This window comes from Ammospiza nelsoni, chromosome 1, assembly GCF_027579445.1.
Source record: "Ammospiza nelsoni isolate bAmmNel1 chromosome 1, bAmmNel1.pri, whole genome shotgun sequence".
Classification (NCBI taxonomy): domain Eukaryota; kingdom Metazoa; phylum Chordata; class Aves; order Passeriformes; family Passerellidae; genus Ammospiza; species Ammospiza nelsoni.
Genome location: NC_080633.1, coordinates 155,058,225 through 155,077,593, shown reverse-complemented (window position 1 = coordinate 155,077,593; position 19,369 = coordinate 155,058,225). Strand labels below are relative to the sequence as shown.

The following is a 19,369-nucleotide window of genomic DNA, read 5'->3' as shown; positions in this document are numbered from 1 at the left end:
CCACACCAGGGCAGCTCCTGCAGGGGCAGCAGCAGCAGGGGCAGCAGCAGGGGCAGCAGCAGGGCTGGCGTTTATTTCCTGGCTCCCTGCCCTCGCCTGCAGCCCCAGCCAGCAGCGATGTTTGCTTTACCCCCTGGCCCTGCTTGGCCCCAGAGGAGACATGAGCGTGGTGACACCTCAGCCCAGCCTGGGGAGGTGACACGAGCCTGGGGTCATGCCAGCACTGCCCTGGGAGGTGACACCACCCTGGGGTCACCCCATGGCAGCCCTGGGAGGGGGCACAGGCCTGGGCTCGCGGACAAGAGCAGCCCAGGGAATCCTGCAGAGCTCCAGGACACACATCCCTGCTGGAAGGGCATCCCAGGGAGCTCCAGGACACACATCCCTGCTGGAAGGGCAGCCCTGCAGAGCTCCAGGACACACATCCCTGCTGGAAGGGCATCCCAGGGAGCTCCAGGACACACATCCCTGCTGAAGAGCAGCCCTGCAGAGCTCCAGGACACACATCCCTGCTGGGAGAGCAGCCCTGCAGAGCTCCAGGACACACATCCCTGCTGGGAGAGCAGCCCTGCAGAGCTCCAGGACACACATCCCTGCTGGAGAGCAGCCCAGGGAGCTCCAGGACACACATCCCTGCTGGAGAGCAGCCCAGGGAGCTCCAGGACACACATCCCTGCTGGAAGGGCATCCCAGGGAGCTCCAGGACACACATCCCTGCTGGGAGAGCAGCCCTGCAGAGCTCCAGGACACACATCCCTGCTGGAGAGCAGCCCAGGGAGCTCCAGGACACACATCCCTGCTGGAGAGCAGCCCAGGGAGCTCCAGGACACACATCCCTGCTGGAAGGGCATCCCAGGGAGCTCCAGGACACACATCCCTGCTGGAAGGGCATCCCAGGGAGCTCCAGGACACACATCCCTGCTGGAGAGCAGCCCAGGGAGCTCCAGGACACACATCCCTGCTGGAAGGGCATCCCAGGGAGCTCCAGGACACACATCCCTGCTGGGAGAGCATCCCAGGGAGAGCTCCAGGACACATATCCCTGCTGGGAGAGCATCCCAGCCTGGCAGGCTCTGAGGGAGGAGCAGGGGCCAGCAGGAGCCAGCCCAGCTGGGAGGAACTCGCTCAGATTTCCATGTTCCTGCCCTGCTGAGCAGCTGAGCCCTGAGCAGAGCAGCTCCAGGAGAGGCAGGAACCCCTCAGAACCCCTCAGTGAGCAGTGCCAACCCTGCAGGAGCTCAGCCAGGTTTGCCATGCAGCCTGGATTGCCAAGCAAACTGTATTTGCCCTCTGGATGGCAGTTTTCTTCTGTTCAGTGGGCAGTTTTCCTTATCTCCTCCACAACCTGGGAGACACTTTCTGATAAGAGGCCATTGAATGTCCCTGCATGGCTGATAAGAGCTACAGCATCCCATTGGGAGATGTGAGGCCAGGGGAGAGCCGAGCATTCCCAACTGGATATAATGTGGAGATTCTGGAACACCAGCACGGCTTCTCCACTGGATTTCCCAGAGGAACAGCAGCTGCCTCTTCCACTGGATCTTCAGAGGAAGAGACTGCACCTTTCTACAGGATTCCTGCTCCAACAGAACCATAGCTGGCACTCCAAAAAACTGCAGACACAATTCCAACGGGACTGCTATAGGATCCCTGCTCCAGCAGAACCACCCCTGACACTCCAGCAGCCACAATTCCAATTGGACTTTTACAGGATCCCTGACCCAGCAGAACCACATTTGACACTCCAAAACAACTGCAGCCACAATTCCAATGGGACTTCTATAGGATCCTTGCTCCAGCAGAACCTCACCTGGCACTCCAAAAAACTGTAGCCACATCTCCAATTGAACTTCTACGGGATCCCTGATCCAACAGAACCACGCCTGACACTCCAGCAGTCACAATTTCAATTGGATTTCTACAGGATCCCTGATCCAACAGCATTACACCTGCCACTGCAGGAGGGCTGCAGCCACAATTCCAATGGGACTGCCACCAACACCCTGACCCACAGGGTGTCAAGTTGGGTTCTGACTCTGTCAGTGGTGTTCTAGTGTACTGCATTGTTTATCTTTTTGTTTTCTTCCCTATTAAAGAACTGTTATTCCTGTTCCCATATTTTTTGCCCAAGAGCCTCTAAAATTAAAAATTATAACAATTCAGAGTGGGGAGGTTTTACATTCTCCATTTCAGGGGAGGCTCCTGCCTTCCTCAGCACACACCTCTGTGTTCAAACCCAGACAAACACTCAGGGCAGAGCTGAGCCGCATTCCAGAAGCTTCACCCAGCCCGGGACAGCCCTGCCCGGCACAGAACAGGAACCAAACCCCCGGGACAGCCGAGGGCTCGGGTTACAGCGCAGGAAACGCAGGAAGGGGCACGGAGGGGGCTGGAGCCGGCTGCAGCTCAAACAAACCCATCCCCCTGGGAAAGAGAGGGAAAGGGCCAAAAACCAGCGCGGATAAAGGCAGGAAAGGAAAAAAACCAGGGAAAATGGCAGGAATTGTAACGCGGTGGGATGGAGGAGCACAGAGGGGACGGGCTGAGAGCTGGGGGTAAAGAAGCTGCAGCCTGGAATCCCTGTGAAAAACAGGGATGGGATAAAGGAGCTGCAGCCTGGAATTGCTGTACAAAACAGGGATGGGATAAAGGAGCCGCAGCCTGGAATTCCTGTGAAAAACACGGATGGGATAAAGGAGCTGCAGCCTGAAATTCCTGTGAAAAACATGGATGGGATAAAGGAGCTGCAGCCTGGAATTCCTGTGAAAAACATGGATGGGATAAAGGAGCTGCAGCCTGGAATTTCTGTGAAAAACAGGGATGGGATAAAGGAGTTGCAGCCTGGAATTTCTGTGAAAAACAGGGATGGGATAAAGGAGTTGCAGCCTGGAATATGTACAGGATTGAGGAGCTGCAGCCTGGAATTCCCATGGAGAAAATGAACAGGATTAAGGAGCTGCAGCCAGGCACTCCTTTCAGAGCACAGACGGGGATTGAGGAGCGTGTTCCTGCATGAAAAAACCACAATTCCTGCTCTGAATCCTCTCGGCAGGCTGACGTCAGCCCCTCCCCAGCAGCCAGAACAAGGCTCGGGATTGTTTCGGCCCGGGAGAGCTCCCCGAGGATTAAAGGCTCGGTGAAATGCAGAGCACGGCACGGCAAGAGCAGCCCTGGGGCTCCGTCCATCCATCCGTCTGTCCGTCCATCATCCATCCATCCATCCATCCATCCATCCATCCATCCATCCATCCATCATCCATGGATCCATTCATCATCCATCCATCTATCCATCCATCATCCATCTGTCCATCCATCCATCCATGGATCCATCCGTCCATCCATCCATCCATCCATCCATCCCTCAGCCATCCATCCCTCATCCATCCATCATCCATCCATCCATCCATCCATCATCCATCCATCCGTCCATCCATGGATCCATCCGTCCATCCATCCATCATCCATCCATCCGTCCATCCGTCCGTCCCTCATCCATCCCTCATCCATCCCTCATCCGTCCATCCGTCATCCATCTGTCCATCCGTCATCCATCTGTCCATCCATCATCCATCTGTCCATCCATCATCCATCCATCCATCCATCCCTCCATCATCCATGGATCCATGGATCCATCCATCCGTCCATCCATCCATCCATCCATCCATCCATCCATCCATCCATCCATCCATCCGTCCATCCGTCCCTCATCCGTCCCTCATCCGTCCATCATCCGTCCATCCATCCATCATCCATGGATCCATCCATCCATCCATCCCCCCTTCGCTCACCATCCATCCATCCATCTGTCCGTCCATCCATCCATCCGTCCATCCATCCGTCCATCCATCCATCATCCATGGATCCATCCATGGATCCATCCATCCATCCCCCCTTCACCCACCATCCATCATCCGTTCATCCAACCATCCATCCATCCGTCATCCATCCGTCCATCCATCCCTCCCCCCTTCGCCCACAGAAGGTGATGGGGAGGGTTCCAAACCCAGCACAGCCCGGGCTTGATCCGTGCCAGACCCGTGCTGGGGACAGAGCTGCACTCTCTGCTCCAAGTGACATTTATCCACTGGTGAGCTCTGGAATTCCATTTCCCTCTGGTTCACCCTCAGCTGGGGTATCCCAGAACCCCCGTTCAGAGCACAGCCAGGGTGAAACCTTCACTGTCCTAAAGTCTTGGATATTAACCCTAAAGTCTTGAATATTAACCCTAAAGTCCTGGGTATTAGCCATAATTCTTGGATATTAACCCTAAAGTCTTGGATATTAGCCCAAATTCTTGAATATTAGCCCTAAACCCTTAGATGTCCTAAATTCTTGGATATTAACATTAAAGTCTTGGCTATTAACCCTAAACTCCTGGATATTAACCCTAGATTCTTGGCTACTAACCCTAAAGTCCTGGATATGGCTATTAAGCATAAAATCTTGGATATTAACCCTAAAGTCCTGACTATCAGCTGAAATTCTTGGATATCAACCCTGAAGTCTTGGCTATTAACCCTAAAGTCCTAAACCCTATTAGCCCTAAATTCTTAGATAGCATCCTAAATTATTGGCTATTAACTCTAAATTCATGGATATCATCCTAACTTCTTGGCTATTAACCCTAAAGTCCTGGATATTAGCCAAAATTCTTGGATATTACCCCTAAATTATTGGCTATTAGGCCTAAATTCTTGAATATCACCCTAAATTCTTGTATATTAACCCTAAATTTTTGGATATCATCCTGAATTCTTTGATATTGACCCTAAATTCATGTACATGAATTCTTGGATATTACCCCTAAATTCTTAGATACCATTCTAAATTCTTGGATATTAACGCTTAAATTCTTAGATACCATCCTAAATTCATGGATATTACCCCTAAATTTATAGATATCACCCCTAAATTCTCGGCTATTAACCCCAAACTCTTGGCAGCTCCCCTGCGAGATGAGCTGAGCTGGGCAGGGTCACCCCAAACTTGCCCTGCAAGGTTCCCCCGGGGCAAACAGAAACCAGGGATGGGAGGAGGAGGCAGGAATGGCAGGCAGGGAAGGAACCAAGCCCTGCAGCTGATTCCCCTGTGCTGGAAAGGCTCCTTATAGCTCCTCACATCTCCTCACATCTCCTCACGGCTCCCTGGGGACAGCTGGCAGCAGAGCAGCTTTCAAAAATAACCCCGTGGCAGGAATTGCAGGGCTGGAGCCTTCCCAAAGCCTTCCCCAGCGTGGAGCCGGGATCTGCTGCCAAGTGCAACCTCATCCATGCCTAAAAATGGGAACCCCCGCACTGCCGGGATTCCAGCCCTCCCTCCCTCCCTCCCTCCCAGCGCTGCTTTTCCATGCTTTGTTTTCCTTTTCCCACCTTGAACCTCCCCCCTGCCTCTGGCTGGTTTTTAACAGCATTTTATGTTCATTAAACGCTGCCTTAGTGTTTCTGCCCCGGGTTTTCTGCTGCTGGTTTCTCTTTTTCCCTCCTCTCACCCTCCTGGAGGAGTCAGAGCTCAGAGCTGGGGAGCCCCAGGATGGTTTGGGTGGGGAGGGGTCTGCAACACCCCCAGTGCCACCCTGTGACATGGCAGGGACACCTTCCATGGGCAGGGACACCTTCCATGGGCAAGGACACCTTCCATGGACCAGGGACACCTTCCATGGGATCAGGGACACCTTCCATGGGCAGGGAAACCTTCCATAGTGTCGCAGACATTTTTTCACAGAAATCCTTTCTTTCAGATTTCTGCATTTTCTGGGAAGCTGAGGGCCCCCAGAAAGAGAATGTAAACAATTGTTATCAGCTGCTGTGAAATGCAATGGGATGCACCTTGATTGGCTCATGTTCCCATGTTTATAATTAAAAGCCAATCACAGGAGTAAGCTGGGGACAGAGTCCCTGGACACAACTTTGTTATAGATTCTTTCTTTCTATTCTTAGCTTAGGAAGCCTCTGCAACTTCTCTCTCTTTATTCTATTTAGTATAGTCATTATGTATTATATATCATATATCAATAAATCCAGCCTTCTGATCAAGAAACAAGATTCACCGTCCATCTCTCACCCTCAGCGACCCACTCAGGACGCTGTAATACCATAGTGCCAGGGACACCTTCCATGGGACCAGAGACACCTTCCATGGGATCAGGGATACCTTCCATGGGACCAGGGACACCTTCCATAGTGCCAGGGACAGCCACAGTCACCTTCTATGGGACCAGGGAAACCTTCCATGGGTAGGGACACCTTCCATGGGACCAGGGACAGCCACAGTCACCTTCCATGGGACCAGGGACACCTTCCATAGTGCCAGGGACACCTTCCATAGGCAAGGACACCTTCCATGGGACCAGGGACACCTTCCACGGGATCAGGGACACCTTCCATGGGATCAGGGACACCTTCCATGGGATCAGGGATACCTTCCATGGGACCAGGGATACCTTCCATAGGCAAGGACACCTTCCATGGGACCAGGGATACCTTCCATAGGCAAGGACACCTTCCATGGGACCAGGGACACCTCCCACTGTCCAGGTTCCTCCAAACCCCGGTGTCCAGCCTGGCCTGGAAAACCTGCAGGGATCCAGGGGCAGCCTCAGCTGCTCTGGGAATCCCATCCCAGCCCCTCCCCACCCTGCCAGGGAACAATTCCTCATTCCCAGTCTCCCATCCAGCCCTGCCCTCTGGCACTGGGAGCAATTCCTTGTGTCCTCTCCCTCCTGTCCCCAGTCCCTCTCCAGCTCTCCTGGAGGCCCTTCAGGCCCTGTAAGGGCTCCAGGATCTCCCCAGAGCTCAGTTTTTCCCTTGAACCCCCCAGATGTGCACCCCACAGGATTTGGTGCTGAAAATCAGAAGCCCATCCCATCCCGGTCCCTCTGGGTGCCCCATCCCTTCCCTCACTCTATCCCAAGCCTATTAACCCTATTACCCTAAATTTTTTATATCATCCTGAATTCTTGGATATTAAACCTAAATTTTCGGATATAATCTAAATTCTCGGATATTAACCCTAATTTCTCAGATATCACCCTGAATTCTTGAATATTAACCCCAAATTCTTAGATGTCATCTTGAATTCTTTGCTATTAACCCTAAATTTTTGGATATCATCCTGAATTCTTGGATATTAACCCTAAATTCTTGGAAATTAATCCTAAAATCCCAAAGCAAATCCCACACTGAAGCAGCAGCAGAACCACGAGCAGGGGCCAGTTCCAGGCTGACTCAGAGGAATAAATCACAGGAACAATTTTAAATTTCCATCCATGAGCCCCATCTGAGCACTCCCACCCCAGGGAAGGGCTGCAGGAGCCCAGACCTGTCCAGAGCAGCACCAGAGGGGCAGAACTGACAGGTGGGGATGGGGAGGGGGTGGAAATCACAGCCTGAGCCCAGGAAATGGGACAGACAGACAGACAGACAGACAGATGTGGTGGGAGCAGCAAACTCCTGCTGGTCACAGCCCCCTTTCCCGGGCAAACTGGGGGTTTGGGACCCCAAAGCAGCAGGGATAAACCAGACTTATGATAAACCAGGCTCACCACAGCCCTGCCCACACCAACAGAGGCACAAAACCTCCCAGAAAAAGCAGAAAGCCAAATTTATTCTCCCTTCTGCTCATAATCTCCGGGGTGGGTGGGGAAAGCAAAGGAAGTCACGGAGGCAAGGCTGAGGGAGCCCCGGTGCTCCCAGGTGGGAAATGGTGTGCCAGCAGCAGTTCCCAACCAGCAGCTGCAGTATATGGTAGGGATAATTCATGCTATTAATGTATAAAATCCAAACTATGTCTTTTGACCATCCTGGCCGGGAGCAGTGTCTTATTCATATACATCCAGTTCCCGGACTTTGTTGAGATAACATCGGGATTTTTAACGTAAGAATAGCGGCTTCCAGGTCGATAATCGTTGGTTTCCCGAGCTGTCGGGTCCGCCTTGGAAGGGATTATCGCCCTGCTGATTACATCTGTCGAGATAACCAATGGTGCCATCCTGATCCACGTGAATACATGGCTTCTCCGGTGTCGACTGACAACATCGAGACATCTGGACTGGACCTTTGTCCAGCTCTGCACATGGAAATCAACAACGATGCATGTGAAGAGACACAAAGAACATTCGGTCATCTCTGCCTCGGGCAGAATAAACTGCATAAAACCTTGATGCAAGAAGCAGCATTTGTGAACTGGAGACACTCTGACACTCGGGTCAGGTCCGTGTTCACCCAGGGCTGACCCCGGGCTCGACGTTGACTCTTTTGCTGTGGTGGTTTCAAAGACCGAACGTCAGTCTCGCAGACAAATTAATAAATCTTTGCTAAATTTTTGAAAATTTTGATCATTTATAACAGCGGGAAAAGCAAGAGGTCATGGATCAAGGCTGAGGGAGCCCCGGTGCTCCCAGGTGGGAAATGGTGTGCCAGCAGCAGTTCCCAACCAGCAGCAGAGCTCTGACAGGGGCAGGGCAGGGCTGGGACGCTGCCAGGGACACGGGGCTGCTCCTCTGTCATGGGTGTTCACAGGGGTCCCAGCATGAGCAAAGGGACGAGGATCTGACTCCGTGTTTCAGAAGGCTGATTTATTATTTTATGGTATATATTATATTAAACTATACTAAAAGAATAGATGGAAAGGTTTCATCAGAAGGCCAGCTAAGAATAGAATATTAAAGAATGATAAAAAAGGCTTGTGGCTCAGAAAGAGAGTCCGAGCCAGCTGACTGTGATTGGCCATTAATTAGAAACAACCACATGAGACCAATCACAGATGCACCTGTTGCATTCCACAGCAGCAGATAATCATTGTTTACATTTTGTTCCTGAGGCCTCCCAGCTTCTCAGGAGAAAAAACCCTAAGGAAAGGATTTTCCATAAAAGTTGTCTGTGACACTCCACCAGCACCCCAAGCTCTGCCCACTGGGACTCCGATGGCCCTGCCCTCCAAACCCCAGCTCTGAGGGTCCCACACAGGGCTGGACCCCCCCGGAAACCGATTGGGGAAATAAATAATGGCAGTGGGGCTCCAGCAGGAGCTCCCTGTGGGGACAAAGCCCAGCAGAGCCGAGGGTGGATCTGCAGCGTCCGACTCCTTCCTGCAGGTCACAAACATCTGGGAGCCCGCACAAACTCCTGTGAACCTGCACACAAACACCTGGGAATCTGCACAAACACCTGGGAATGTGCACAAACAAGCACCTGGAATCTTCACAAACATCCATGAACCTGCACAAACACCCGGGAATGTGCACAAACACCTGTGAACCTGCACAATCAAACATCTGTGAATTTGTACAAGCATCTGTGAATCTGCACAAAGAAAGATCTGGGAATCTGCACAGACAAACATCTGGGAACCTGCACAAACATCTGGGAATCACACAAACACCTGGGAACCTGCACAAACATCTGGGAATCTGCACAAAAAAACACCTGGGCATCTGCACAAACATCCGTGAACCTGCACAAACACCTGTGAATCTGCACAAACATCCGTGAACCTGCACAAACACCTGGGAATGTGCACAAACAGCCGGGAACCTGCACAAACAAACACCTGTGAATCTGCACAAACATCTGGGAACCTGCACAAACACCTGGGTATCTGCACAAACACCAGCACAAACTTCCTCCAGCCGGCAATCAGGAGCATTCCTGCTGCTCTGGCTGTCCTGGAGCAGCTGTGCTGCCTAGGGAAGGCCAGCCCACCCTTCCCTGCTCCAGCTGGAAAATCCCCGGGGATGGAGAGCACCAGAACCCGAAGCACTTTGTGGAGATGGCTCTGGGGGTTCCCACCTGTCCCACATCTGCACAGGAGGAGGAATCCCCCCTGGGCCAGGTCTGGGCATGGCAGCGCCGCTCCAGAAAGGTCCTGCATAAATCAGCATGGAAATCCTCAATAAACATCACCATGAAACATCACTGTTTGGCATTGAAATCCTCACCAATAAATGTCACTGTTTATTTGGCATTGAAATCCTCACCATTAAACACCACTGGTTGTATGGCATTGAAATCCTCATTAAACATCACTGGCATTGAAATCCTCACCAATAAGTGTCACTGTTTGGCATTGAAACCCTCACCATTAAACATCACTGGCATTGAAATCCTCACCAATAAATGCCAAACTGTTTGCTTGGCATTGAGATCCTCACCATTAAATATCACTTTGGCATTGAAATCTTCACCATTAAATATCACTATTTGTTTTGGTACTGAAATCCTCAGCATAAAACATCACAGCTATTGAAATCCTCACCATGAAAGATCACTGTTCGGCATTGAAATCCTCACCATTAAACATCCCTGGCACTGAAACTCTCACCATGAAACACCACTGGCATTGAAATCCTCACCATTAACATTGAAATCCTCACCAATAAAAGTCACTGTTTGGCAATGAAATCCTCACCACTAAACACCACTGACATTGAAATCCTCACCAATAAACATGTCTGTTTGGCATTGAAATCCTCACCATGAAACATCAGTTTGTTTGGCATTGAAATCCTCACCATTAAACACGGCTTGCAGTGAAATTCTCACCAGTAAATGTCACTGTTTGGCATTGAAATCCTCACCATGAAACTTCAGTGGCATTGAAATCCTCACCAATAAACACCACTGACAATGAAATCCTCACCAATAAACATCAATGGCATTGAAATTCTCACCAATAAACACCACTGGCATTGAAATCCTCACCTTTACCCATCGCTGTTTGGCCAGAACAGACTGAAGGAATTTCCACAATATCCCTGCTAAACCTCCCCTGGCCCAGCCTGAGGCCATTCCCTCTCCTCCTGTCCCTGTTCCTGAGATCAGATTCCAAATCCCCCCGGCTGTGCCCTCCTGTCAGGAGTTGTGCAGAGCCACAAGATCCCCCCTGAGCCTCCTTTTCTCCGGGCTGAGCCCCTGCCCAGCTCCTCCAGACCTTCCCAGCTCCATTCCTGTCCCTGAGCTCTCTCCAGCTCCTCGATATTCTCCATTTCACGAGGGTCAGGGTCAAGCCCTCGGTGTGGGGAAGGCGTTTTACAGAGAGGAGGAGGGAGCAGGAGCAGGGGAAGGGGGTGTGGAAGCACCTGGCAGTGCTGAGGGATAGAGCAGCTGATCAGCCAGGAGGAGTTATCAACCAGGAGTGATCAGCCAGGAGCAGGGATCAGCCCCAGGGATCAGCCCCAGGGGCAGAGATCAGCCCCAGGGGCAGGGATCAGCCCCAGGAGCAGGGATCAGCCCCAGGGGCAGAGATCAGCCCCAGGGGCAGGGATCAGACCCAGGAGCAGGGATCAGGAGCAGGGATCAACCCCAGGAGCAGGGATCAGCCCCAGGGATCAGCCCCAGGAGCAGGGATCAGCCTCAGGAGCAGGGATCAGCCCCAGGGGCAGGGATCAGCCCCAGGAACAGGGATCAACCCCAGGAACAGGGATCAGCCCCAGGAGCAGGGATCAGCCTCAGGAACAGGGATCAGCCCCAGGAGCAGGGATCAGCCTCAGGAACAGGGATCAGCCCCAGGAGCAGGGATCAGCCCCAGGAGCAGGGATCAGCCTCAGGAACAGGGATCAGCCTCAGGAACAGGGATCAGCCTCAGGAACAGGGATCAGCCTCAGGAGCAGGGATCAGACCCAGGAACAGGGATCAGCCCCAGGAGCAGGGATCAGCCCCAGGGATCAGCCCCCAGAGCAGGGATCAGCCCCAGGGATCAGCCAGGAGGAGTGGAGATATCAGCCAGAAGCAGGGATCAGTACCTCAGCAAAGCCCAGCCTGGGAATTCAGGCCGGGAAATGCAGCCCTGGGCTGAGCGCTGAGGCCGGGTCCTTACCCGGGACAGGAGAGATAAGGGGCAGATAAAGGGTTTGGCCCTGGGGACAGGGGAGATAACGGGCAGATAAAAGGTCTGGCCTCGGGGACAGGGGAGATAAGGGGCAGATAAAGGGTTCGGCCTTGCATGGGCCTTTTCCCTCTGGGCTCCGGCAGTGTCTGTGGTCTGTCCATCCCCCAGCAGAGTGTCTGTCCCCCAGCCCCGTGTCCATCTCCCAGCCCAGCGTCTGTCCCCTAGCCCCGTGTCTGTCCCCCAGCCCCGTGTCCATCACCCAGCCCCTGCCTGGGGCCAGGATTCACCTCCGGCTCTGCTCCCTGTTTTGGGGGCCCTGACAGGCACAGGGTGGCTCCAGCCCCATTTTTGGGAGTCACTCCTGGTACTGCAGCCTGGCACAGGAAGATGAGCTGAGCCGTTCTCTGGAGAGGAGGAACGGCGCTCTCCAGCCCCGGGGTGGGCTCTGAGGGCAGCCCCGACCCAGCACCGGTGACCGGCTCCCGCAGGAGCTCCGGGGTCACCGTGCTGCCACCTGCGGGGCTGGCACCGGGCACAGCTCCGGGACCCAGACCAGCAGAACCCTCCGGTAGCCTCCAGCGGCCCCGCAGGGCGGTCACCGGCTGCCCAGCACGGCCGGTCCCACCGGAACCGGGGCCGCGGGACGGGCCTGGACTGACCCGGGGCTCTCCACACCGGGGCACGGCGAGCCCAGCTCCGGGGCCTCACACAGCGAGCCCGGCATCCGGAACCCGGCACCGGGACACGGCGAGCCCAGCTCGGCCTCCGGTACCGGGACACGGTGAGCCCGACTCCTGCCCCAGACACCCCAGAGCAGGGCACGGTGAAACGTGAGCCCTTGCAGCCCGCACCAGCAGCCGCACCGGGGCACGGGGGGATCGGCTCCCCACGGCAGGCACGGCGAGATCGGCTCCCTGGGCACGGCGAGATCGGCTCCCCTCACCGGCACAACCCGCACCGAGACACGGCGGGCTCGGCTTCCAAAACCGGTACAGCCCGCACCCAGACACGGCGGGCTCCGCTTTCCACACCGAGACACGGCGGGCTCGGCTCCTCATACCGAGACACGAATCGCTGTGGCATGGCGAGCTCGGCTTTCCTCACCGGCACAGCCCGAGTCGGGCACGACCGAGCTCGGCTCCCCGCTCCTCCGGCTGTCCCCGGGGACTGTCCCCCACATCGCCCTCCGGCCGCGGCCCTCGCCGTGCCCCGCACTGCCCGGTGGCCCCATCCCCATCCCCGGGATCCCCATCCCCGGCACCCCCGTCCCCTCCCCGGCCTCCCCCCGCCCGGCGTTCCGCGGTCCCACCTGCTCGCGGCGCTTCTGCCAGCGGCCGCAGGGACTCTCCTCCAGCACCTCGCTCTCCTCCTCGCTCTCCTCCTCCTTCTCCTGCGCCAGCCGCGCGTCCGGCTCGGGCACGGCCATCCCCGCCGCGATCCGCGCCCTGCGGGCTGTGCTGGGCTCTAGTCCGACCCGATCCGCTTAGATCCGAACCGACCCGATCCGCTTAGATCCGATCCAATCCGACCCGAACCGATCCACTCTGAACCACCTCGAGCCGAGCTGATGCGCGCCGAACCGAACCGAACGGAACCAAGCCGAAGGGGGCGAACCGGAGCCGAGCCGAGCCGAGCCGAGCGGCACCGCAGCGCCCCGAGCCCCGCCGCGCTCTGCCGGTGCCGTGCGGGGCCGGCCCGGGCTCGTCCCGCCCCGCTCCGGACGTGCGGCCGCGCACGCCCCGCCCCGCCGGGAGGGGCTCCCGCACCGCCGGCAGCAGCTCCCGCACCCCCGGCACCCCCGGCACCCCCGGCAGCGGCTCCGGCATCCCCGGAGGGGCTCCCGCATCCCCGATAGTCCCCGCACCCCGCACCGGGCTCGACCCGCCCCGGGGCCGTCCGGTTCGTGTCCGTGTCCTGCCCCGCCAGCAGCCGCCGGTTGCTCCCTTCCGGGGCCCGGGGGCTCGTCCCCACCCTCGGAGACCCGTTCCCGTTCCCCCCTCGGATCCCCGTTCCCGTCCCCGCCTCGCAGCCCTGTTCCCGTTCCCGTTCCACTCTCGGAGCTCCGTTCCCGTTCCCATCCTACCCTCGGACCCCGTTCCCATCCCCCCGCTCGGAGCCCCATTCCCGTTCCCGTCCCCCCCTCGCAGCCCCGTTCCCTTTCCCGTCCCACCCTCGGACTCCCGTTCACCATCTCGCAGCCCCGTTCCCGTTTCCCCCTCGCAGCCCCGTTCCCGTCCCGTGCCCCTGGGGCTGCCTTGCCCGCGCTCCCCCCGGCGCCGCCCCCATCTCGGGGGTCCCTCCCTGCCAGGGCCCCTTCCCGAGCCGCTCCCGCTCCGGTACCGGGGGCTCTGCGGGACCCCCTGGCCGGGCCCCGGGCACCCAGAGCTCCGCACCAGCCCCCACCCGGCGCCCAGCAGATGTTTTCGTTCCACCGGGAACTCTCTGGCTCGTTAGATTTTTTTGTTTGTTTGTTTGTTTTTTCTTTTTCTGGCCGTCTCCAGTTACTTTTAGCCCTCGTCCCACCCTTTCTCCGCGCTGCGCTGGCGCCTGGCGGGCTCGGGCTCGTCCTCCCCCTGCGGGCTGCGGCTGCTCCGGGTGACCGAGGGGCCAGGGGGGGACACGGGAAGGGCACGGCAGGTATGGCCGCAGCATCCCGGCCTGGCACGGGACAAGGGAGCACGAGGTGTGTCCTGGTGGGGGCCACCACCATGTCCCTCTGAGTCATCACCAGGTCCTGCTGGCCACCACCACGTCCCCCTGGGTCACCACCATGTCCTTCTGAATCACCACCAGGTCCCCCTGGGTCACCACCATGTCCTGCAGGGCCACCACCAGGTACCGCTGGGCCCCCACCAGGTCCCTCTGTTCCCCCCAGCCCCTGTTCCAGCCCGGTGCCCGGTGCCAGGAGCTCCCTCTGGGTCACCTTGTCCCCTGCGTGCCAGGGTGGGTCACCTTGTCCCCTGTGTGCCAGGAGCTGCCCCTGGATCACCTTGTCCCCTGTGTGCCAGGGTGGGTCACCTTGTCCCCTATGTGCCAGGGGCTCCCAGGATGGGTCCCCGTGTCCCCTGTGTGCCAGGGGCTCCCAGGATGGGTCACCTTGTCCCCTATGTGCCAGGGGCTCCCAGGATGGGTCACCGTGTCCCCTGTGTGCCCGGAGCTGCCAGGGTTGGTCACCTTGTCCCCTGTGTGCCAGGCGGGGCTGCCAGGGTGGTTCACCATGTCCCCTGTGTGCCAGAAGCTGTCCCTGGGTCACCGTGTCCCCTGTGTGCCAGGTGGGGCTCCCAGGGTTGGTCACCTTGTCCCCTGTGTGCCAGGGTGGGTCACCGTGTCCCCTGTGTGCCAGGGGCTCCCAGGATGGGTCATCGTGTCCCCTGCGTGCCAGGCAGGGCTGGAAGGGGTGCCAGCCCCTGGTTGTTATCACGGCAGACTCTGGGAATGAGTTCAAGGACCAGGGATGGAAATGTTGTCACCAAACACAAACTGAGCTCCACGCCCAGGCACCGTCCCCATCCCCAGAGCCCTGCAGCAGCCCGGGGCCACCTCCTGGCCTCTGCTAGCTCCCGGTGGCACCCCCGGGGCCACCGCCCAGCCCCGATGGCAGCCCTGTGACCCCTCCTGCTGCAGCTTGTCCAGCTCCCAGCGGCACCCCTGTGACCATCTCCCGGCTGTGGCCCACTCCAGTTCCCACTGCCGCCTCTGTGACACCCTCCTGGCCGCGTCTGCCTCCAACTCTCCATGGTGCCACCCCTGTGACCCTCTCCCAGCCTTGATGGCACCCTTGTGACCCCTCCTGGCTGTGTCTGACTCAGTGGCACCCCTGTGGGCCCCTCCTGGCCGTGGCTGACCCCTGGACCTGCCTTTCACCACCTCCAGCATCCCCAAAAGGGATAAGCAGATAAGCAATGCCCTGGCAGGGTTTGCTGATCCACTAAAGTTTCTGGGTGGCTGGGCTGCAGTGCTGGCTCTGGTGGCACAGGGAGGGGTGGCACAGGTGTGGACAGGTGAAACCAGTTCCTGAGCTGGGACAGCATCTGGGCTGGGGCCGGGCAGGGCTGGAGCCCGGGGAGGGCACAGGGAGGGCACGGGGAGGGTACAGGGAGAGGCTCCTCAGTGTCCCAGACCTGTCCTCCCCTCTGCAGCTCCCTCCTTGCTCGCTGGGCTGCACAGGTGAGCTCACCTGTCCTACCTGCCCCCTCCAGGTGTGTCACTCCACACAGGGAGGCAGCAGGGAGCCCCATGGAGCTGTGGAGCAGAGGGAGCAGGGAAATCTCTGGCTGTGCCTGCAGGTGAGTGCTGGGAGCAGGGAAATCTCTGGCTGTGCCCGCAGGTGAGTGCTCACAGCAGGGAAATCTGTGGCTGTGCCCGCAGGTGAGTGCTGGGAGCAGGGAAATCTCTGGCTGTGCCCGCAGGTGAGTGCTGGGAGCAGGGAAATCTCTGGCTGTGCCCGCAGGTGAGTGCTCAAGCAGGGAAATCTCTGGCTGTGCCCGCAGGTGAGTGCTCAAGCAGGGAAATCTCTGGCCGTGCCTGCAGGTGAGTGCTGGGAGCAGGGAAATCTCTGGCTTTTCCCTGGTGTGGGTGCTCCGTGTGATAGCAGCGGAATTCGTTGCCACAGGGCGCTCGCAGCTGATTTTAAAGGCATTTTAAAAAGCCATTAGGCAAATTTGCGGCAGGGAAATTGATTGAGGGCCATTAAGTGGAGACGCAGATGCAGCCTCTGGCTCCAGGGGCTCCTCTCTGTGCATTGCCAGGAGCTGGAGCACAGCCTGTTCCCTGCTCGGCTCCTTGTGCTGCTCCTGTGAAAAACGCCGATCACTTGTTTTTAAAAAGTTTTAAACGTTTAATAGTAATAAAATGGTTATAAAAATAATACAATTAGAGTAATAATAATTTTGACAATTTGAACTAGGACAATATGAGACACCAAAACCAAAGAGTTACAGACAGTCCAGGTACCCTTTTCTGAGCAGCATGAGCCTGAAAAAGGACCCCCGTTAACAGAGGATTAACCCTTAAAAGCAACAGCCTGTTGCATATTCATACACCTCATCCATGATGCATAAATTCCATTCAAACACAGGATTCTGTCTGGGCAGTGTCAGCTGCTTCCTCTAGATCCTCACAGCGCCTTCGAGGTGGGAAGAAGTTCATTTCTTCTGATAATGGAGCAATAAATTCTTTTTCTCTGAAAGATTTAGGTGTCTTGTGGCTGCTATCTCGCTGCGAGTCCTTTCTTTTAAACAAAGTATCTTACATAGCATCGTTTCTATTTTAACAATTTTTATAACCTAAAACTATATTTAACACACTACTTAAGAGAATTAATACAGCGTTACTTTCTAACACAACACATATAATATTCATTTTAATATTTGCGAAAAGCCAATCATAAAATACGCATTTTTCACAGGAACGTAAGACAATTGTGGCCTCCTCTGTTCTGACAACAATTGAACATGGGCAATGGGAGTTCTACCAAGGGTTCATTTGTCAGATTTGCATTGAAAAGGTAGAAAGGCCAGAACGAAGAAGACTTCATTTACTTCTCATTTCGGGACCCCTCCCCATGAAAGGGACCCCCGACCCATTTCAAGGAACAAACTGCGCATGCTTAATGGCTTTTGAACTAATTGCCATGATTAATACCTTTTGAACTAATTAGCATGGGAAGCGGGGAATGGGATGTACCAAAGTCATGAATATGTATTTGTGTTTTGGGTATTCAGTACTTGTATAGATAAAAGGGCTCTGTAATCACCTGTAAATTGAGATGTGTGTATTTGGGAGCTATCCCACAATAAACACACACTCTCTAACTTTAAACTGTAAGAGAGTTTTTGGATATCAAAATCCATAGATCAATATCCATATTGGGAATGGGATGTACCAAGGTTATCAATATGTATTTCTATTTTGGGTATTCAGTACTTGTTCAGATAAAAGGGCTCTGTAATCACCTGTAAATTAACACTTTATGGATATTTTATTGGAGAGCTCTGGGTGTCAGGGGTGCACAGACCAAAATCTGCCCCGCCATGGGTTTGGGATGAACACATTTTTATACCCTTATCATTATATAATTACATATTAATTATTAAACTTGCATTGTTCTGTTGTACACATTGATTTCATCTGAGCATGGGTTTCTCATGATCCCCTTCAAACCCCTGACACAGTTCCTCATGATTCTTTAAGCAATAATTATATCTAATCACGCCTGGCAATTATCTCATTTATCATTTACTGGCTTCACAGGTGCAGCTTCACATGACCCAGCAAAGGTCTGACATTCCCCAGGGCCCACCTTTAACATTTCCCAGGGCCTGATAAGCCTGACTTTCCTTCTAGATCTCCGGATTTTGTGATTTTAAATTATTTTACTGTCACTGAGAGGGAGCAGGGCCCGGGCAGGGCGGGCAGGGTGGGCTCGAGCCCCAGGTGTGCCTGCCTGGAGCTGGAAGTTCCACAACAGAGCGCCCAGGTGTGCCCAGCTGAGCCCAGGTGAGCCCAGGTGTGCCTAGCTGAGCCCAGGTGTGCCCAGGTGGGCCCAGGTGTTCCCAGGTGAGCCCAGGTGTGCCTAGGTGTGCCCAGCTGTGCCCAGGTGGGCCCAGGTGTTCCCAGCTGAGCCCAGCTGAGCCCAGGTGTTCCCAGGTGTGCCCAGATGTGCCTAGGTGAGCCCACGTGTGCCCAGATGTGGCTCAGGTGAGCTCAGGTGTGCCCAGCTGTGCCCAGGTGTGCCTAGGTGTGCCCAGGTGAGCCCAGGTGTTCCCAGCTGAGCCCAGGTGTGTCCAGGTGTGCCTAGGAGAGCCCAGGTGTGCCCAGCTGTGCCCAGGTGAGCCCAGGTGTGCCCAGGTGTTCCCAGCTGAGCCCAGGTGTTCCCAGGTGTGCCCAGATGTGGCTCAGGTGAGCCCAGCTGAGCCCGGGTGTGCCCAGGTGAGCCCAGGTGTGCCCAGGTGTGCCCAGGTGTGCCCAGGTGAGCCCAGGTGTTCCCAGCTGAGCCCAGCTGTGCCCAGGTGTGCCCAGGTGAGCCGCAGCCCCTGCCTTGTCCCATCCACAGTGCAATAACCCCCTGTGCTGGCCCTGCTGAGGCACCTCCAGCCCCGGGACAGGTTTGTGCCTCTCCCTCGTGAGGAGAAGGGCACGGAAGGGCTGGAGCAGCTCCAGGGGCAGGAGCGGAGCTGGGGTTTAAAGTTTTAAAAGTTAAATAGTAATAAAATGGTTATAAAAATAGGAATACTATTAGAGTAATAAAAATTTGGACAATTTGGATTAGGACAATACGAGACAATAAAAACAAAGAGTTACAGACAGTCCGGGTACCTTTTCTGGGCAAAATAAGCCCGAAAAAGGACGCACGTTAACAGAGGATTAACCCTTAAAAGCAACAGCCTGTTGCATATTCATACACCTCATCCATGATGTATAAATTCCATTCAAACACAGGATTCTGTCTGGGCAGTGTTTTGAAAAACTCCAATCACTTATTTTTAAAATTTTAAAAAGTTTAATAATAGTAATGAAATGGTTATAAAAGTAGTAATATAATTAG

The 19,369-nt window shown here is 55.4% G+C and overlaps 2 protein-coding genes across 3 annotated transcripts in view; one reads left to right on the top strand and one right to left on the bottom strand.

Moving 5' to 3' along the window:
• Nucleotides 1–13,481, bottom strand: part of NRBP2 (nuclear receptor binding protein 2) — a 35,998-nt gene extending 22,517 nt beyond the window's left edge. For both annotated transcript variants that reach the window (XM_059477901.1, XM_059477911.1), the window contains exon 1: nt 13,133–13,481. In XM_059477901.1, coding sequence (XP_059333884.1) covers nt 13,133–13,249 — 117 coding nt within the window. In that variant the 5' untranslated portion in view covers nt 13,250–13,481. The remainder of the gene's footprint in view (nt 1–13,132) is intronic.
• Nucleotides 1–19,369, top strand: part of LOC132078984 (NAD(P)(+)--arginine ADP-ribosyltransferase 2-like) — a 348,971-nt gene that overhangs the window by 99,152 nt on the left and 230,450 nt on the right. The gene's annotated exons all lie outside the window — the stretch shown is intronic.